This window comes from Larus michahellis, chromosome 4, assembly GCF_964199755.1.
Source record: "Larus michahellis chromosome 4, bLarMic1.1, whole genome shotgun sequence".
Taxonomy (NCBI): Eukaryota; Metazoa; Chordata; class Aves; order Charadriiformes; family Laridae; genus Larus; species Larus michahellis.
This window is the reverse complement of record NC_133899.1, coordinates 48,177,859-48,194,256: the sequence shown is the minus strand read 5'-3', so window position 1 is coordinate 48,194,256 and position 16,398 is coordinate 48,177,859. Positions and strand designations below refer to the sequence as shown.

At 42.0% G+C, this 16,398-nt stretch overlaps 1 protein-coding gene across 4 annotated transcripts in view; it reads right to left on the bottom strand.

The window, feature by feature from the left end:
• AMBRA1 (autophagy and beclin 1 regulator 1) overlaps window positions 1–16,398 on the bottom strand; it is a 134,473-nt gene that overhangs the window by 16,737 nt on the left and 101,338 nt on the right. For all 4 annotated transcript variants that reach the window (XM_074584512.1, XM_074584508.1, XM_074584510.1 and 1 more), the window contains one exon: window positions 11,914–12,053. In XM_074584512.1, the coding sequence (XP_074440613.1) occupies window positions 11,914–12,053 (140 nt within the window). The remainder of the gene's footprint in view (window positions 1–11,913; window positions 12,054–16,398) is intronic.

Below are 16,398 nucleotides of genomic sequence, written 5' to 3'. Positions count from 1 at the left end.
AATAAAAAAATGGGTTAGTTTACAAAGGATTTGAATTCCCCAATATGTGCTTTCCTCCCTTTGTGTAAACTTGTCATTCTTAAACCATTCAAACTGTATCAAGGAAATATAGAATGAGCTACAGAGAGCAAGGTGACACTATGCTAAGGAACAGGAATCCATTGTCCTTGTTTGGGAAGGAAGCAGCAGCACATGGTATCTCACACAATGCAATGCTTGGCTGGATTCCAGATGCATCCTTCTCGGCAGCTCATTATCTCTTCTGCTGGTGTGTGACGATCAGCACAGCAAGCCTATCCCTGGCTCCCATGATTAGCTAGGCAACGGTATTGTCAGTACAAGGCAAAGTTTGGCACTCCCAGCAGCTGCCTGGATAGGAAAACAATCATTTCTAACACTCTATTTCATAAATATTTAGCTTTCCGTACAGGCTATGAACCACGTGCAGAGACAAATCCAAGTGAAAACTGGCTGCAGTGCAAACTGTATGGAACCAGCAAATGGGATTCCTGGAGTAGCTCTGCTGGGCAGTAATTCCCTTTGACCAAGGAAGAGGTGGCAGCTTCACTGGCACCCTTTTGAGTATAGCCCATGTTTGACTAGCCAGGGGAGGAGCATAAGACCAAATATAAGAATTCCTAACAAGATAAATTGTACACAACACAAGATCTGCAGTTTACAATTAACAACCACGCAGACATTTAAGTGACATATGAAACTATCCTATTAATAACATTCAGAGGAACAATGGAAAGGTCACCCCTTCTCCGCAAATAGCAGCAGGTGGATTTTTACTCCCTATACTGATACAGCCCACTATTTTCCAGAATCCTGCAAGTTTCACCCACCTGGCAACCAGCAACCATGCAGAAACACATCCTGACACCTCCTTGAATTGCCAAAGGTGCTGCAGAAGCAGGACAGCAAGCAGCTTGGTGCAGCTGGTAGCCATGTGCCTGCTTCAGGGAGGATGCCAACTCGACCCAGAACACTATGCAAGATGACTGGCCCCGTTTATTTGATTGTGCAGTCCTGCCAGCTAGGTTAAATAGTGGGATTTTTGAAGAGGCTCTAGCCAAACTCACAGCATTTGAACGAGGCCAGCCTTATAAATTTGGAGGCACTAATAGCTAATAACACTTTTCTGTTGCAACAGCATGAACACGCACAAGTTTGTTCTGCCCACCGTCAGGGAACTGAAGCTGGATACAGTCCAGGCTCTTGCAGCCAGTGGATAAGATTTAGATAGAAGGCACACCTCTAACAGTCATCTTCCCTGGGCAAAAATGTGACATCGCAGCTAAGGAAGAGAGTCATCTGTCAGCTAAGCTGTTAGATACCTCAAAGTGAGAGAGATAAGAGAGATTAACACAGTAGGAAGAACACAAACATGATGGTTTCTTCTGATCCACAGGGTCACTACAACTAAAACCCAAGTGGATTCCAGGAGACAGCATTTGTAACCTGCCTGTCTAGCATTGCATGTAGCAGATGAGCAGACTCACGACATGGAGAACAAACCAACAGAAAGAGAAATTTGTCTTACATTCCAAGGGAGAAAGTCTTAAACTAAGACGCAGTCTTCCATCACATTCAACAGGAGTGATAAATGGATATTATGCACCAAGACAATGACAAAGCAGGAGGAGAGTTTTGTATGAAAGTTTGGATGTTTGATCATCCTGAGACTCAAGAACTACTACTGAGGTTGAGAGTGCTGCCTTTAAGGGACACAAAGCTACACGGTACAACCTGTGTTGAGAATAAGGACAAGAAAAGTCCCTCACAGACAGCCTTCATGCCCATGCCAATTCTTCTACCAAAATGCCACAACATTTTTTAAAAGCAGCTTTTCCCAGAGCTTTTTTTTTTTTACAGCACTCTCAGCATAGGAAGTTGTAACTCCCACCTGAGAGAACAAGAACCACCCTCTTAGTCCCGAACATGACTCCCATAATACTGGTGTTGTAACAAACACCAGCTACTTTGACATGTAGAAGAGATATATCCCAATTTGGAGGGGGCATACTGAGGTCATCGTTAAATGCAAAATATTTGTAAGCAGATGTACAAAACACTCAAGCAAGGTGGGCCCAGAGTTAAGATTTGGTCCTGCAACACTGGCAAGACTTTTCCGTATGATGTACTGCACTACACAGTAGTTTTAGCATTATTTAAAAAATGCATGTTTATGTAAATAAGAACATACCATCCAGGCGAAATAGCCTGGAATAAACAAGGCAGAAATAAAACATATAAGGATTTTCTGAATTTTCACCGATTTTCTTCTCACTCAAAAATCTTGCCAGTATTCCATGATATCCTCCACTTAGGTGGCTCCAACCACACCAAGTAGCACATACGGATCCTCTGGAAGGTAAATAACAGATTCCAGAACGCAGAGCTTTAAGTTCCTTAAATAAGAACAATTTAGCTTGGTATCACCTTAAACCAAGCTCTAAAGATGGATAACTTGCTTAAGTTCCTCTAAAAACCCAAAGGCTTGTTAATTGCTTAAAGTGATTACAGGCAGACTATACTCCAAATAAGCTCTGAACCCTCAGAATATCTTAAGCTGTTTATGATCTATCAGCTCTTCCAGTGGCTTAGACAATTTAGGATGTTATGAATCTTTGGGGGAGTGCAAATTGCTCAAGCCTTCTTAGGCCTTAAACATCTTAAACTGCTACAAGTCTCAAGAGCCAAAGTCACTCTTTAGTCTTCTTTGAACTTTCACTAGCGTTTCAGCAGAAACTGATATATACATTGATTCAAAGGCAACTTCAAAGTAGGCTTGTTTTGTACTTTGTATGCCAACAGACTAACCCAGGAAAATGCATTTAGAATGGGAGAAATGAACTTCAAAATAAACACTTAAAATAACCAAGCATAGCAATGCCTTTTTATTATTATTATTTTTAATACAACAATACAATGTGCACAGACAAATCTGCCAAGCTCCAGAACCAAGATTTTGGCTTGGTCTAATCTCAGTAAGATCCACAGGGCAAGCCAAGTTTTGTATTTTTAATCTTTAGCAGCTTTGAAATTAGCCAAATAAAAAGTGTTCTGTTTAGCATACAGGGGAAACTTGCTCAAAATCCAACAAAACACCCAAATCCACAAGTTTTACTCCACTTAGAGTTGGTAGGCATGGAGTTGAGACCACTTACAGAACCAGATGGCTTGAGGATTTAAAAAAGGTAAAGAAAATGAAGGAAAAGTTGGCTGGTTTATTTGCTAGCTGGATTCACTACAGTCCTGCTAGAAAACACAGGCATAAGGGACAACAAATAAAACTCCACAAGTAAACTGGATCAAAGACTGGAAAATTAAAATTATTTTATTGGAAGGCAATATTGGAGTAAAAAACTGAACAAGGAAGGTTTAGTATAGACCTAAGGAGAAAAGAAAGGTTATAAGAAAGCAGAATGGACTGGTGCTGACAAAGGAGGAAACGACATTCTAAAAATAAACAGGAGGAAAATGGCAGTGGAAGGAAAAAAGGTCTATTCATCAGTGAGGCCAAGGATAAAAATCAATAATGACTCAAAGTGGCCGAGATACTGAATTTTCTCTCTGAAGTCTCCACTTCAAACATATCCAAGGGTACTTATGCAATTAGGGAGTAAGAATAGAAGCCAGACACAGCAGCTAGTTGCACTTATTAAGAAAATTAAAAAATAATAATAAAAAAATTTAAGAAGTTAACTTTTTTGAGCCATTCACACCTGATTTAACATTACAAAAAAACCTCAGGAAGTGACAAAAGGCCAAAAAAGCCTACTTAGTCGCATTCTTCAAAAAGAAAGCCATACTTAAATTGACAATTACTCTCTCCTAAGTGTAACTTTTATCCTTAAAGACAGTAATATAACAAAGAGAAAAAAGAAAGATATATAAAAACAATAAAAGAGTGTGCCACATGCAGTAGGCAGTAAGTCAAATAATTGCTTGCATGAAATTTAATTGCTTTTGTAGATAGAATTAGAAAAAAAGTAAAAGAAGAAAAGGCAGCAGGTGTGATCTGAATAGATATAAGTGAAGCATTTGGTAGCTGTTCTTAGAGTACGTGTTCATGCTTTTAAAACGATTGCTACGCTGTATCAGAACCTGTAAAGTAAACCAGTAAAGACCTGATAAGCCCAGTGAAATAGTACACAAACCAGTAAAAAGCAAGTTAAATTTCTTTAACACTGGGCTCTGTTCCAACTTCCCCTTCTCATGGTGGAAAATAAATGCCACTAACTAGTCAGTGCTTCAGCATATCTTGAAGAATTGGGTGAGGGAAATAAACTTGCTAATAACTGAAGACTTAAAGCAGCTCTCAAAATTTATCTCTAGGATTCACAGACATATTAAGTGGAATTTTATGAGGGCCTCTTCCACCTAATGCCATCAGTCATCCTGGATATAAAATTCACATACAGAAACAGAAATGGAATAAAAACCAATATCAGAATGGACATACTGCTTCAAGCCTCCGTATTACCACTCCACTTCTCTTGCATCTGCAATGACTGAGCCTCTTGGCACTTGGGATATCTAAGGCTTCCCTGCACAATTTGGACAGAATTGGAGTTTTTTTCTTAAATGCATGAATAACAAAAATCCAAATAGAAGCTTTCAGGAAGCATCTTTAGTACAAAATTGGTCATATTACCCCTTTTCAGTCCTTTTATCAATTGAAATAATCTTTTCCCCTCATTTAGAAAATTTTGTGTATCTTGTGGTTAACAGGCAGCAAAAGCCCAGGACATGCATTTGCTCGCTTGGCCATGGTCAAAGGCTACTGTGCAGATGCTGCCTTTGAAGAGGCCATTTGCAGCGAGGATTCAGACATAACCAGTACCTCCAGCCACCCCAGTTAGCTGTGAGGCAGGGTTGCTAACATCCCTTGGTTACACACGAAGGAAGACAGCTCCTCCTTCTGTCTCTTTGTTTACTCCATCCTCCAGAAGCTATTCTTAAAAGACAAACAATGCACCAGGGCTTATGCTGCTGGGGAGCATCGTTGCTGGAGGCTGAAGAGCCTGAGGAATGGAGCCAGACAGCAGAGAGACATGACGCATCAGGCAGCTGGATAGATTACTATCTCTTTACCAGCACCAATAACTAGATGCAGACGCATTGTCCCCATTACTAGATGAGAGGATACGCAATTCTCAGAGGAAAAAAACCAACTGGATTGGAATGGACAGACAATTAAAATGATCCTCTGCAAAGTATAGGAATTACCGTGAAGAGAATTTTCCTAGAATAGTTTCACGTTAGAGCCAGATCTCACCACAAAGAATTAAAATATGCACACTGCATAGCACTGAATCAATTTGAGACACTCCACACCTCCTTCCCAATGAGAGAATTCCAAGGGATGCTGCCTCTGATCCAGATACATCTTCAGGGGGTATTTTAATTTCATTACCAGAGGCTCTGTCTGCTGAAGAAATCCTTCCTCTCTTGTGGATGCCCGCATTACACAGCTGGCCCTAGACTAGGTGCTTTGAGTACTTGGGTTTGAACCAGTTTTCTCAGAACACTGAGGTTTTTGGATTAGTATTTTCAAAAGCATTTGAGTGCTGAGCCCTTCCAGAACCTGCTCCTGAGCAGGGAAGGCAGGGGAACAGGGGGAGGCACTCAAGATGAAACGAGGAAGAACTGATATTTGGACCCCCTGCCTTTCTCCCACGGCAGTCTTCCACAAGAGAAGCCAGCAAAGGGCAATAAGCAGCATGCAGTCTGCTCCTCCTCACTTTTGGTCTCACCTGTTCATGTTCTACAAGACAATTAATGTTTGAGAAGCCCCACCAGGGGTGTTTCTGAATGCGAAAACTCTTGTTAGTATGTGACAGGATAGGAAATGTTAAGAGCACTAAAAAACAAATTCCTTTTTAATTCAGTAGAGGTGTTTCTATTGTACTAGATGCTGGATTTCATTCTGTGCTGCAAAAATCAAAGATTCAGAAACTGAATCAAACCTTGAACTATGCAGAGCCAAGAAAGACATACAAAACTTTAAGGAGCATCATCACTGGTCACAGTTACAAAGGATGTCAGGCAGCATACAGCAGGGAAGAAACAGCCACACAGAAAAGTCAGTGTGCAGCAGGAAAGCATAGGAGTAGGGGGAATTCACACTGCTTTGTACCACCTCCTGCAACAGACCTCTAGGCAGCAACAGAAGTAGGTGGTGGTTCACTTCATTTGCTAAGTGGAGTACCCCACCTCAAGTGGTGTGCCTAAAGGGATTCCTGTTTTCATGTGGCACGGCTCTCCCAATGAACATTACTGTCATGAATTTAGTGTCTTGATATAGCCCAATGGCAGCAGCCTCGGAGCCTTTTAATACCACACTTCTGGACTGAACACAGACATCCAAAAAGTACACACTACCACGAGGTAATGTGAAGCCATGTGCAAGCAGATAGCAGACTCTTGATCTAACATGTATGCAAGTCTATCAGTTGGCAACCATCTACACACTGAGCCATGACAAGAGTGAACTACAGGACCCTCAAAAAAGGAATAGGCCATCACAACCTCATACAGACTGCAACCTGTTTCCAATCCACATCTGAGGGCCAACTCTCTTACCAGTAGGACTCGCCTGTGAACCACAGACCCAACTATCCTTGCTCCAGCCTATCATCACTGGAATTGGTTAAAAAAGCAACAAAACATACGTGAAGCATCCATGGAAGACATTTACACTGCCTATGATCTACTCAATTCCATTCATTACTCTATGCATGCCTGGAGGTGTTCAAGACCAGGCTGGATGGAGCTTTGAGCAGCCTGGTCTAGTGGGAGGTGTCCCTGCCCATGGCAGGGTTGTTGGAACTAGATGATCTTTAAGGTCCGTTCCAACTTGAACCATTCTATGATTCTATGACTTGCAGATGCCCTTTTCTTCTTATCAGCTTCCTGCACTTTGTGCTCTATCCCCAGGGGTCACTTCCACGAACCTTCTCCCAGTTACTCCTTCTCTTACATGTTGGCTGATGAGTTTTTCAAACAAAAATCACAGACCAGACTCATGAAAATTAAATTGCTTGTCCTGTTGGTTACTTGCAGAGTGTTTCCAAAAGCTAGGTTCCTGTCCCACAGGAACCCAGTGCCCTGAGTTTTTTTCATACAGACCATTCCTCAAAAGGACAGTAATTCATCGGGAAAAGCAGACAAAGTTTTAAACAGGTCATAAAGACCTGCTCTATGATGGATAGTTTGTTTATTTGAAAGCAAATGAAACCAGAAGCTAAACAAGCAAAAGAAAAGAACGTATGAAGGACAAGCAAACATTCCTGAACACCAGCTCCACCACATTTGCTATTCGTTATCCTTACTCGGAATAGAATTTATTCACTGACAATTGGTATCTCTGGGTTTTCAATACAAGTCTGTATGTAATACTGTATGTTCAAACTAGCGTATCAGTGACAAACATAAGTTGGTCGGCCTTTGAGTGTTTGGGAAAGGAGGGACTTTTCTGACATTACAGTAAAAGTTTCTTCTAATGTAAGCATATAAAAAGCAGAGCAAAAAAAATTGATGGTTTTCAATAGCACAGTTTAGTGAGCTGGGTGTCACCGTGAAATATAACGAAGTCGGTACACAATCCTTTCTTTCATTTATTCAGCAGAATGCAACCCTGCTAGGGTTTATATCTTTGGCTAATAAAAACATTTATTTTACCCTTATAGCTACTGCACTGGCTCATGAATTCCAGTCTCTTACAGGCTTCTTTCAGGCCCATTAGGTGCACTTCCAAGTGTGGATGAACACCGCTGTCACCATCTCACCTCCCTGCAGTACAACGGCTCTGAGAGCCAACCTGTCAACACCTGTTTAGACGTGGAACTTGGGTTTATAACACTGAAAAAGTGCCTCATGGCTCAGCAGTCCAGTCCCACCCCCAGTCACAAATATTCAAGTCATACACTTGTCTCCGCAAGCCAGCCAAGCTGCACCTCCAAACAGCTAAGCCTTTGGCATCCACCTGACCAATGTACCGGCTATCGCAGAATCGGCTGGTTAGCCACCTTTTTCTAGTTCGAAGCCACAACCTAGCCATAGGCAATTTATGCCTCTTAGTTCTCTAATAAAATACATATAAATTTAAATAGTTCTTTTCTGGAGATTTATGGAAGGATATATAACACCCTCCCTTAGCCCTGCTAAAGACCCCAAGCTACAGGCTTTCTTTGATAAAAATGCTCCACTGACCCCACTAGCAGCTCTTCTCAACTACAGTACCAGTTCAAAGGCAGTTCTGAATATAGATATGTGAATTTTAAACTCTTCCAGCTTATGTATCTAGTTTCTTCTACAGTGATAGTAACATTTTCCTATCTCTGCTATTAAGCATCCTGTGTCTCACCCTAGAACTAAATCTGTTGTTTTTACAGCCTCGTGTATTGATGGCTCAATCACCTATGATCAACTAAAACCCTCAGATCTTTCTCCTCCTCTGTCATTTTAACTACTGAGCTCAGTGTTATTAGTCACTAAGTGCACTTTGTACTATTAAATTCTACCTCATTTCTATAGCTCCAGTCAGTTTCAAGGCAATCCAGTTCTTGTGCAATTCTCTGATCATTCTCTGCAATGACAAGGCTAATGTCACATCCTTTGCAAATTTATTCAGTGCACCCGTACGAGGCATTAGTGTAAACAGTATTAATAACCAGCCCCAGAACAGGTTCTTAAAGAAGTCCACCAATGACCTCTTTTGTAACAGAGTCCAGCTCTCAATCATGTTGTATTCTTTCCTTTAGCCAGGCTTTCGCCTCCCCTTTACCAGATCTTGTTCTAATCCTAATTCTTTACAAATTAACTAGATTTAATGTAGTTCCAACATGGGAACTGGCTTACTAAAATGCAGAGGTATTACACCTGGAGCAAGTCCTTAGTTGACTCTTTAATTAAAAAGAAATACATAAAATTCTCAAGGACAAGTATCCAATTTGCTATATTCCACCTTAGTCACAGAATCATAGAATAGTTTGGTCAAATCACAATGCATTCGATTCCACTTTCCACGGCTTTAATTTTCCTTTCCTTCAAATCATACTTCATAAATCTGTGTACCGAGTTTACATTATGGATTGCCAACATACCCTGACCTTCTCCATTTCCATTGCAAAGAAAAACTGCCATCAGTGTTACCCCAACTTAGCAATATAGCCCAAAATATTTGATTTTAATTATGTTTCTTTGTTACTCTGGAAAGACTACTTGCATAGCCTCTCATTATGCACCCACGGATCTCCAAGTTACGCCTTTTTTATGGTCAGCTTGTACTTTCAGTCTACTCATCTCGTTTTCCCCAAGCACATGCTTTTAGCATCCTGTATTTGAGGCACAGCTGCTATTCCAACCTGTTAATGTGATCCCTGTAGTACTTGGTTTCAAATACCTCCATTGTATGTGGGAATAAAGACCCAGGGAATTATAACCATCTCAGTTGTTTGCTACTGACCGGTTTTCTTTGCCAAATTAGAGCAGTGGGGGTGTTTTCAGCAGTACAGTGTTTTCTTGATCCCTGCTGTTTGTTAGGCTATCCCCCACATAGTACTCTACCAGTTGCTGAATCCTTTACTTAATATTTCTCTTTCTCTGTATTACTGCATATGGAAACTATACAAATATTTTTCACCTTTCTCGCTCACTTCTCAAGTTAAAGTCAACAGATACGTCAACCTCAAACCAAGTCTGTTAAGCCAAGAACTACTGAGATGGCATCTACAGGTTGGGATTTTTCCGTTCTCTGAGGACCTTCCAAATGGATCTGGGGCAGATCAGAGCCACTTCTGCTCTGATAGTCTCACTCATTCCTGTGTTCTGATGTTGAAGCCTCAATGGAAATTATTGAGCTTGGTGAATATCTACACCTTAATGGAGAGGTTTTTAAGTCACTCTGACTGTTGTTGGTCTATAAAATGGTGCAGTTGAGAACAGAACCTATCAGCCCTCTTCCAAAAAGGACCCACCAGTCCATGTGAGGTCTGCAAGAGTCACTAGAAGCATCAGTCACTCCAATCCACCAGTAGGAAACCTGTTGAAGCATTTCTGTCAAGCTACCAATAAATCTCCCACCTGTACAGCCACCATAGAATCATAGAACTCGTGTTCGTATACAAAATTATTTTTTTTTTAATTGGGAATGATTGTTGCTGGGATAGAAGTAAGGAGACAGAAGAGTGCCCTAGCAACATGGCAAACTAAGAAGGTTTAACAGAGACGCTGCAGAAGGACTGATGGTACTTCCATAACACACCATGAATGTGTTCCTGTTGTCTTTAATTAGTGAGGTGCCAAGAAGAGACATGCCACTTGGCTTGGGGCTACTGCAAGCACCAGAATGGATACCTAATGTGGGGTGTGCCAAGCCAGGACAGCCAGACCAAGCTCGACTCTGCAGCATTCAATCAAAGCATCCACACTCAGGGAGACTTCATTTCCCTGGGTTGTTGTCCAAGTTCATCTCATGAGCCATAATCAGTAGACTAAATCTTATCACTTCTCTATCCTGAAAATAACTTAGAATAACTCTTTAGAGTTCGAGAAGAAGAGAGCCATTATTCCTGAAGAATTCTTCTGCTTATAAAGTACAGCAACTGTTCTTGAAGAAAGCCACTTATCCTGGAAGAGAGCGATTATAGCTTATTCCATAATAATATATTGTAGAACTTCATGTATAAATAAGGCCTTGATGAAAGATTATCTTCAAGAGAACAAGAGGGCTGTTTGAAGAGCGCTGGCATTTTGTACTACTGAAATTGGTCCAATCTGAATTCCAAACACAGATTTCACCAGAAGGCTGTACTGAATTAGTCACTATTACAACTGTATATATTTATTCTGATTTAAGATAGTGGTTCTACACTGACCACATGACTCTCCTCAAGCACCACACGCCTGATCTCATGCACAACAGATGGAGTCTACGTGCATGTGGTAAGATCACCAGCAGTGCTGCAAGTTTCTAGCTGCCAGCTTTTAAGTTACAAGGAACTTCAACACATGAAGCACAACCCAAAAGAATATCAAGGTAATTTAGTACCAGGAAATAACTGAGGCAGAGAAATCCCTGAAGCGTTCCTGAGGCATAAAAGAAACACTGCTTCAAAAGAACCACTTGCACACCACAATGGAGAAAAGAGTTTCAACAAAGTACGGTGCAGAGACTCCCCATGAACACTGAAAACAATACATGTTTCACTGCTACGATGCTCAGCCATCATCTGAGTCACACCACATCTAAATTAGCTTGTGTTTAAGTTGCAAGTTTACAAAGGGATAGTTACACCCTTCAACAAGGCACTGTATAAATAAGAGAGAACTAAAGTCTACATGTCACATCACTGGGCTTTCAAGTGAGGACCAAAACAATCCACTGGCTTGCTCATAATCATGACAAAAATCTTAGCAGTTCACAGAATCTCATGCTTGAATACTGTAACAAGAATTTGGTAAGTCTAGACCGGCAACTTTCAACCTGGTTGGTGGACTCCAAGGGTCCATGAAAGCTGAGGAAAGCAAGCATATTACTAAGAGCTCAAATTTGCTGTTCTTTTTGGAAAGTTTTAGAAATCCATAAATTCAGAGAGACTGAAAGACACTGCACTAGACATATGTGAAACAAAGGATCCAGAAAGCCTAAAAATACATGGGAAATAAAATGAGCTAATGAGATGCACTTCAAACAGCCTCAGAAGTTTATAATCAGCAAAAGAAAAATTGATTGTAAGAGACTCAGGTAAACACTGCGGCAGTCCAAAAGGAGTATTAGGAGTTGGGTTTTTTGAGTCCCTCAAGCACAATGCCCCAGGCAGTGAAAAGCCATCTTATCACCGTTGCCCTAAGAACAGAACTGCCAAAACAGCTGTAACTCCACATAGAGCAATCACTTACTCTGGTCGGCAAATCACCAGGTCCCCTTTGTTGGTGCCATATGCCAATCCCAGGCCTGGCTCAGGCAGCCAGCGAGCAGAGTTTATGCTGACGTGTCTTCTCTGGTCGGCAGGCATTGGGTACAGAACGTTGAAAACTCTCTGAAACAATAACAGGAGGTTACTTGACAGGACAATACAAGGCAGGAGAGCCAAGGAGGCTCAAACAAACGCTTGATCTCCCTGCAGAAGCGCAGCTGGCCAAGGAGACATGTCACTTTACAGGATGTTGCAAGAAACCACTAATCCAGCAACAAGAGTAAGCTGCTGCTAGAAACACAGGTACACGCACCCCATAGTGTTTAATAGGCTGACTGGCACACAGCTGCAGAGCAGAAGAAATTCTGACCCCAGGAGAATCTTCATGTCACTCAGTGGGCTGCACAGTCCTTCTATTCAAACTAATTAAAGTGATGGGGACAAATGGCATAGTCATTAGAAAAAAGGACAACTAGGACTCTTCTGGCCTTCACCTCTCATCTAACCTCCTAGGGTAAAGAGGAAACTGGCAAGTACATGGGCTTTCAGCATCAAAAGTTTGTTGTTTTTTTAAACATTTAAACAGCTTCTGAAAAATGTTTCAGAGTTTGACCAACCCCATATCAGCAGTCCACAAAGGAAAATCAAAATCCAGAGATTATGAGAATACTACAAATCCCTCAGTTCAGGTCCCCTTTCAACACCATCCGTTTCACCTGTGGTAAGGTAAGAAGCTGAAGAGCTGCTAAGTCTGCAGATAGTTAGCACGGCTGCAAGCCAGTGCTTCCCAAATGCTGCATTAATGCAGGTGAATGAAAATCCTGTGTACAGGAAGGACCAATAGCAAGCTCGGCTTTCTGGTCTGAACTAGCTTGGTTTCTGAAGCATACGAGCTTGAAAAGCAAGAACGATGAAGCAGAACAGGTTCTACCTATGCACATACTCTCCTTTTACTCCAAGAAGCTAATGTCTTTTGTAGAGCACAATGCTTTCCTGCACCCTGCCATCCAGCAACCAGAACTGGATATACTGACAACGCCCCATTTAGCCAGAAAATATGACACACGTAGATCACAAAAACAAAGGCATGGGAAGTGGAAAGAGGGGTAATGAGCCAGTTTGTCTACCAGGAATAGACAGGGACAAGCTGCTTCAGTGTACTGGGCCATCACAGCATGTTCCATCATAGCTTCAGAAGGGTAGGACTGAAGACTGCATTTACAAGTCCAAAGCATTAACAGAATTTCTGCAAAAATTTACCTAGGGTTTAAACCTGTAATCACTGCAGGGCACACACACTTCGAATCTAGATTTTCAATGGGATAAGTCCAGGTGAAAGATATGTTTTCATCAGACTTTCTGGTGGGCAACCATCCATCCATCACAAAACCTTTCTTCCAGACTCCCCAGAAATGGGGATGGTGCTAGACTAGGAAGCAGGGAAGGGAATAAGGATGTGGTGGAATAACAGGATAAAGGTAGATGGGAATGCAGATCAACCACTACTGCACTGCTAAGGTGGCCTGAAGTAATAATTAGAATTCATTAGGGTAGGACTCATCAGTTAGCATAACAAACGGGCTGTTTTTCTCTGTAGCTCTACTGCCCACCCCACATCTTGTCTGTTTGACAATTTAACTTGAGAAGCTGGAGGCAGAGACCACTTTAACTGTATGACCTCCAATAGCTAGCACCCAGAATAAGTTATAGCAAAACAATATAGCTATGTTATTTCCCATCATCAGTAACATATCTAACCTTTCCTATGAGGAGGCCACATTAGAGGAGAAAACATCCTTAAGGATTTCTTTGTATGACAGAAACCGGTCACTCTTCGCCCTGGCTATCATTCAGCAGTTAGCATAGTCAAAGAAACTCGGGGTTTGGATGGAAGGAACAGGCCCTTCGGGATTTATCTAGCTCTTACCCATCTCTGTCACATCTGCCCCATTCTCTTCCCGCCTTGCTTGCTGTGTGTGGGGAGAGAGGGCAGGGGGGAAAAAAAGAGGAAAAAAAATAAGTCAGATGTACGATGGTAACACCTGTTACCATGGAGATTATGGTGCACTCAGAGATGGGAAGACTGGATTTTGAGGAGGAGGAGCAAGGAGGGGAAAGGGAGGGGTCCGCCAGAGCTGGGAGCATAAATTCATAAAATAAGCATTCCAAATCTCTCAAGATCTGCAAGGGTTTTCCATCATATCCTTCTTTGGCAAGTCAGAAACAAATTGTTTCTCTTCTCCTGAGAATGGCTTTGCTAGAGAAGCTGCCTTGCTGGGCTAGCCGCAAGCTCTCCTCCACTGGCAGGTGATTTTGCGCAGCCGCTGTCCCACAGGCTCCGGAAACAGCCACGCCAAGGAGGGAGACTTGCTCAGTACGGCTCAGCATCCAGGTGCTTTGCAGTAAATAGCACCCCACAGAAAGTGCTGCCAAGGGCATGGGTCTGGTTCTGACAACCTGCAAAAATGTTGGCTGAGGGCAGAATCTCAAAGACAAGACGGCTTAAAAATTCCATGTAAGAGTAGTTGCTTCACCACTCCACTCCATTCACTTCTACACAGCTTGTCACACCAAAGAGCTCCCCTCCCCTGCTGCTTCCCACTCCCACGCTAATGGGACAACTCCATGCAGTGTTAAGGGTGATGACATCCGTGTGTGTGGTAATTAGTACATAAAAAGAGAAAGCAGCTGTACTGGCATAATCACCACTCGCAGCAGTAACCAGGACCCAGCTAATCAATCTGATGCAGTCATACAGACTGACTGTTGCAATTGCATCCATTAGCAAGACCCCCTACTCTATCCACAGAGTGGAAAAAAAAATAAAAATAAAATTAAAGTTCCCTCAACATCAGCAGGTCTCTCTCTTCAAAGAAGGTCAGAAGCCTGCCAGGAAGCATTATTCTCCACAGATCACAGCTAATTCCTTTCAGATTTTTTTTTTGTCCTTTTGTTTCCATTGCTAAATCTTATAAAAAGTTACTGAAATATTTCAATCAAAGTAGTCAGCCTGAAAACACTCCACAGAGTGACCACACCTCTTTCCCAGTGGGACTGTCTGTGCTTAGTAGTTCTGAACTTCTAGGAATAATACTCAAGTTATTACAGGAATCATACATGAACAGGATTCTCCAGCTTCTAGGTCAGGAGATTGCTGTCAACCCTCAAACACTCTTAAAATTAGAAATACAAATGCGTAAAGTTGATAATTCACCAGTTCTCTTTCATGAATGCTGGACCACGGACTAGTTGCTGGTCATGTGTACCAGCCATGTTGATGGCCAAGGGTTTAGGAGCCAATTTAGAACCACTGTTGTAGAAGTCCACTAGTCTTTAAGGTGCCTACCACACTCTACCGCAGCCTCCAGAGAGTTTATTTTTAAGGGTGGCATTTCCATTTAGGGGAGATATCGTATTAAATCACACTTTATCAGCCCATAATCACTGCCAGCAGTCACAGCAAGCTTCCAGGCGCTTCACCATAACCAACGTCAAACTCACTCTTAGCATCACTACGCTACTAATTCAATCATCACACCATTAGATGTGGCAATTCAGCATTTTATTAAGGTGGCAGTTGCATTTGTTTCCATATGCTGTCCTGAAACAGAGTTTTCAATGGTATGTCTCTCTGACTGTGAAGTCTGAGGAGTGGGAGCTTCAGAACATTACTATGGAAGCTTAAGCCCAAACAGGCAACTTAACTATAGCAAGCTGTTCTCTTCTTGGCAAAAACATAAACATATAAATGTCATTTCAGTAGACAAGAAAGGTCCTACCCTTCCCTTTAGGGGTTGCCACACAACTCAGCCTGGATTACACAGAACAGTTGCTTGACCTGTGCTTATGTTTGCAGAGAAACTTGTCTCTGATGATCTCCCCATGCTTCACGGGAGATTCCAGGAATCTTCTCTTATTTCACAGACTCCATCTCTCCTCTGAGTTCAGGGGATGTCAGCAAGATAAAAAAAGTCTTTCTGTAGAAATACAAAAACTGTCTAGGTAGCTAAGCTTCCACACAAAAGGCGACTCTCATACAAAGGGAAAGCAATACTCACTAAAGAAACAGCTGGTTGATTCCATTCTACATTCCTGTAACCATAAAGTGTGAGGAAAGATTTGATTAGGTAATTTATGTCTGCACTTCTCTATTTTCAAAGACCGCACTGGAAGTGACTACTTATCTCTTTGGTGTGCCTTTTTCATCCTCCCTGAACAGGAGTGGGCACATACATCAACTCCTGAACTCCCTAAAGCTCATTTCATCACTTCACAGCCACTTCTTCAGTGTTGCATTAATTGAGCAGGGGAGAAGATGGCTCAGAGAAAGCAGGGCTGTAAGACACGAGGAAAAGAAAAAAACAGGCCCTCAAACTGTTCAACAAACAAGCCGCGTGTGGAGTGCAAAGGCCACCTCAAGTCCACTGCTGCTGCTCCCCTTCCAACTTGTCAGTGCTGGCACATCAGT